This window comes from Olea europaea, chromosome 7 (genome assembly GCF_002742605.1).
Source record: "Olea europaea var. sylvestris chromosome 7, O_europaea_v1, whole genome shotgun sequence".
Taxonomy (NCBI): domain Eukaryota; kingdom Viridiplantae; phylum Streptophyta; class Magnoliopsida; order Lamiales; family Oleaceae; genus Olea; species Olea europaea.
In genome coordinates, this window is record NC_036243.1 from 578,434 (window position 1) to 582,558 (window position 4,125).

General features: G+C 41.4%; 2 protein-coding genes across 2 annotated transcripts in view; both read right to left on the minus strand.

The window, feature by feature from the left end:
- Window positions 1-280: 280 nt before the first annotated feature.
- On the minus strand, window positions 281-3,157 carry LOC111396602 (G-type lectin S-receptor-like serine/threonine-protein kinase At1g34300). The gene has a single exon (XM_023023019.1). The coding sequence runs from the start codon at window positions 3,016-3,018 to the stop codon at window positions 484-486; it is 2,535 nt and encodes an 844-aa protein (XP_022878787.1). The 5' UTR covers window positions 3,019-3,157; the 3' UTR covers window positions 281-483.
- Window positions 3,025-4,125, minus strand: part of LOC111397624 (G-type lectin S-receptor-like serine/threonine-protein kinase At1g34300) — a 9,256-nt gene continuing 8,155 nt past the window's right edge. The window contains exons 2-3 of the mRNA XM_023024628.1: window positions 3,080-3,167; window positions 3,025-3,035 (exon numbers count right to left, since the gene is read on the minus strand). Coding sequence (XP_022880396.1) covers window positions 3,025-3,035; window positions 3,080-3,167 — 99 coding nt within the window. The remainder of the gene's footprint in view (window positions 3,036-3,079; window positions 3,168-4,125) is intronic.

Genomic DNA, 4,125 nt, shown 5'->3' on the forward strand with positions numbered 1-4,125 from the left:
CCCTCTCATTATGTTCATCTCATTTCTTCCTCGGAAGTGCATTGATTTTCAGTCCCTCTCATGATCATGAATTATCATATGCTAGAGCATATTGGTCAACAGGATTATGTATGCCTATGCTAGATATACCCACACCACGTATACATACATCCCGAGTCCTCGCGATGTATTTCCGAGCTAAACCGGATAAACCAATATCAACTGAATTCTATCAAATGCAGTCCTTTGACTTCGCATCCAAATAAACCAACATGGAAAAAAAATAAAATAATAATAATAATAAATTGGAGACGTGAATAATTCTTATACTTTAAATACAATTTATTTAATTTCTTGATACAGAAGTCTTGTGAACGGCCTAGCCAGCTAAAGCAATACAAACAAAACGATATAGTATTATACTGACAAAATAAATTTGATGATAAATTTGTTACATGAGGAAATAAGAATGATCCAATTCCTGCAGGCAAAATCAACACGGACTTACTTTGTATCCAAATGTAACGGCGATGAAGACTCCCGATTCACCTGCTTTCCTGAGGCAGAGGACAATATTCCTGCAGTTTGAAGGGACGAGGAAGAAGAAGGAGCTGGCACTGAAGCTGTAATAGTCGAGAGGGCGCTGTTACTACTACTAGCATATAAACTGGTTCCCCCAACAGAACCCTCGATTGCGGCCTTAGGGGCCGGTGGCTTGTCAATTTCAGTGATCCCTTCCAACATTTGAACCACCTTACCCATCATAGGCCTTTGAGACGGTTGCTCTTGGATACACCAAAAGCTAACCTGAATTGCTCTAATCACTTGCTCCATATCTATCTCATTCCGGGGAAGCCTTTTATCCACAATGGAGTAAAAATTGCCCTTTTCAAACTCCTCGTACGCCCACACTGAAAATTTCACGTGGTTTGTCTCTTCTGATACATCAAAATTCCTCCTTCCGCTTACAATCTCCAACAACACCATCCCATAACTGTAGATGTCGGATTTGGAAGTTATTGGAAGGTTAGCAAGCCATTCTGGAGCCAAGTATCCTCTAGTCCCCCTCACACTCTTCAAGGTTCTATACCTATGATCTTTTGGATTAACAAGCTTTGCAAGACCAAAGTCGGATACTTTTGCATTGTAGTTCTCGTCAAGAAGTATGTTTTCAGGCTTTATATCACAATGAACAATGCAGTCCCGGCATTCCTCGTGCAGGTACATGATCCCCTTTGCAGTCCCGAGAGCAATGCTATAACGATATTCCCAACTCAAAAGCTTTCCGGATTGTTCCTTAGAGATAAAGAGGAATTTATCGAGAGAACCATTTTTCATGAACTCGTATACTAATAACCTATGTCGCCCTTCCAAGCAGAATCCAATCAGTCTCACCAAATTCAAATGGTGAGTGCTGCTGATTGTTGCCACCTCCATTCTAAACTGTTTCTCACCTTGTTCAATCCCCTCCAACTGTTTCACTGCAGCCACCGTCCTATTCGCAAGTACCCCTCTATAAACGGCCCCAAATCCTCCCGCTCCAAGCTTCTCCTTAAAACCCTTTGTCGCCTTCTGAAGTTCCTTATAAGAGAATTGCACTGGTGCACCAGATGCATACTCAAGAAGTGCGTAATGTCCTGACAATCCTCCAAATTTAGGACTATTCCTAAAGCAGCACCACCACAAACCGCCCTCAACAACCACCAGCCCCAAAATTGTGACCACCATGACCACCACAACTAACCACGTTGACAACTTCCATCCATTCCTTCTCCCGCCACCCGTCCCATCCATGGAGGGAGTAGGCGCCACCGGCCCACAAACCTTCATAAAAGAAGTACTAGGAATTGCAGGCGAATGATACCCACTGATAAAGTCACTGGATTTCAAGTAGCACTGCCCCGATCCATCCGACAAGGAAGTAGACGCTTTGCAAGAACCTGCAAGACAATTCAACTTACAAGCCGAGATAGCAATGTAGAAAATTTGCGTGGATAATTCAGGAGGGTAAGTTAAGAACATGGAATGATCCAATTGCAGCATATTCTCCCTCCCTGGGCAATTCTGAAGCTCAACTTTTCTCTTGCACCCTTTTCTGCTGTCCCTCTTATCAACGAGTTCAAAATTATCCGAAGGACACCCACAAATCGGGTTTGAATCGTTGTAACTGCATATTCCCAAATTGCCACAGAATGCATAAACCTGGCACTGATCACCCACTGCTGCCCACCTCTCAATTTGATTTCCACTACCTGAGATATAACTGTAAATGCGCAAATTCCCATCCTCATCTAATTTGAGAAACCTTAGTATTTTCCCTTCCTCCCCATAATCACTGCTGTAAGCTAAGTCGAGAGAGTTCGATAGCGTGGGATCGGAAAGTGTGAGGACTCCAGTAGATCGAATGTCAAGTACTGGATTGCTTAAGTTCGAATTCATGGTAGAATTCAGCCCGGAATTGTAATACTCAACTGAATTATTCCACCAAAGCGTCAAGTTCCCATTTTTTTGCAGCTTAAATGAGTAAAGCCCAGATGAAAGAGTATGTCTTACAGTGAAACTTTGCGTCGGAACAATTACGTCAGTTGGGTGGTCGAAGGAGGTCCACACGGCGGACCCAGATGCGTTCTTGAGGATCAAATTGCCGGAATCTTCAAGTGAAACCGCAGTGACGCTGAGATTGGCCGTGCCGGAGGACCAAACAGGAGTAGTGGAGGTGGAGGAAGGCAGGAGCTGGAGGTCGCCGGAGGCGACAAGGCGGACGACGGCAGAGGAATTCACGGAGGCTGAAGAGCCACCAGCTTTCCATATGGGGATGCTGTTGAAGGTAATAGCAGCATACAGGGCAGCAGCGCCGCCAGTGTCAACCGAGTCGGTAATGAAGGAAAGAGTTGTGCCATTGGGAGAGGTCCATTTGGAATTCGGGTCGGATGCATAAAGGGTCGACCCGAGTGGTATATCCGCCGCTAACACGGCGGCGAATGTGGCAAGGAGAGAGAGGAGCAACAGGGTGAATGCATTTAATACTAGTTGTAACATCTCTTTTCAAGCACACACTGAATAAATTGATACGTATAAATGTTTATATAGAAAATATTACACGCTGAGTGTGTGTGCGTGTAGATTGGTGGAGGAGAAGTTGACTTTAGATGTTGGGACACAGGTGGAGTCACGTTATCTTCATCTGACTGTTTCAGACACGCACAACTAGCTCTCACTTTTATTACCAGTGGTAATATTTGTATTATTAAGGACATGTTTAAGCCACATTTTTGTTTAAAAAATTATTTTTATGCAGTAATTTAATATTATTTTAATCTCATATTTTTTAATAAAAAATATTATATATAAATTCAAATTTTTATTTTTTTAATGATGCATTTTCCATCAATGCACTATTCAAAAATTCATTCTAAAAAAAATAATATGCCTCAAACAATGGCTATATCAAATTTATTTATTTCAAAACTTTTATTTTTTTACAAATTAAATTCAAATTTTTTATATGTACCACCTATAGTTCCAAATCTTTAAAACATTATTTTCCACCACACCCCATCCCATCCATCCGACCACTTCATCTTCTTCCCCAAATATTAAAAAATAATAGACGGGATGAAAAAATATGTATTGCAGTTCATCCCATGTTAACCTATAGGTCGTCGAGCACAAATATATAACGCTGGTTAAGAGTCCACCATTTCATGGTTTTGTTTGTTCAAGTTCTACTCTGTAGCATTCGACTTGCTTATTGTAGAATGACACTGGTGGGGTATTTTGAAGTTTGCTTAGTTGTCCTATGATTTCTTTGTATTTTGGAGTTTTGCGAATTACAACGTGCTTATTGTTAACTAGCCACTGCTCGATATGCTGCCAGCACTTCCGTTTAACGTTGGACGAAGTCATGATTATTGCACAGAGGTTTTGTCGAAATGCTGGCAACTGTTGATCCTGCACTGTGGACTATATCATGACTCATGAGTGCCAATTTTCAGAATTTCCCCAAGAGGCATAAATTGAGAGAGTTTTTATGTTTTGGGAGATGGGATTTTTAATTCGGACAGTGAATCATGGAAGAATCAAAGAGAATCCACGCACACGTTTATTAATCAGAGAGCCTTTTTCTTTTTTTTTTTTTTTATTGGG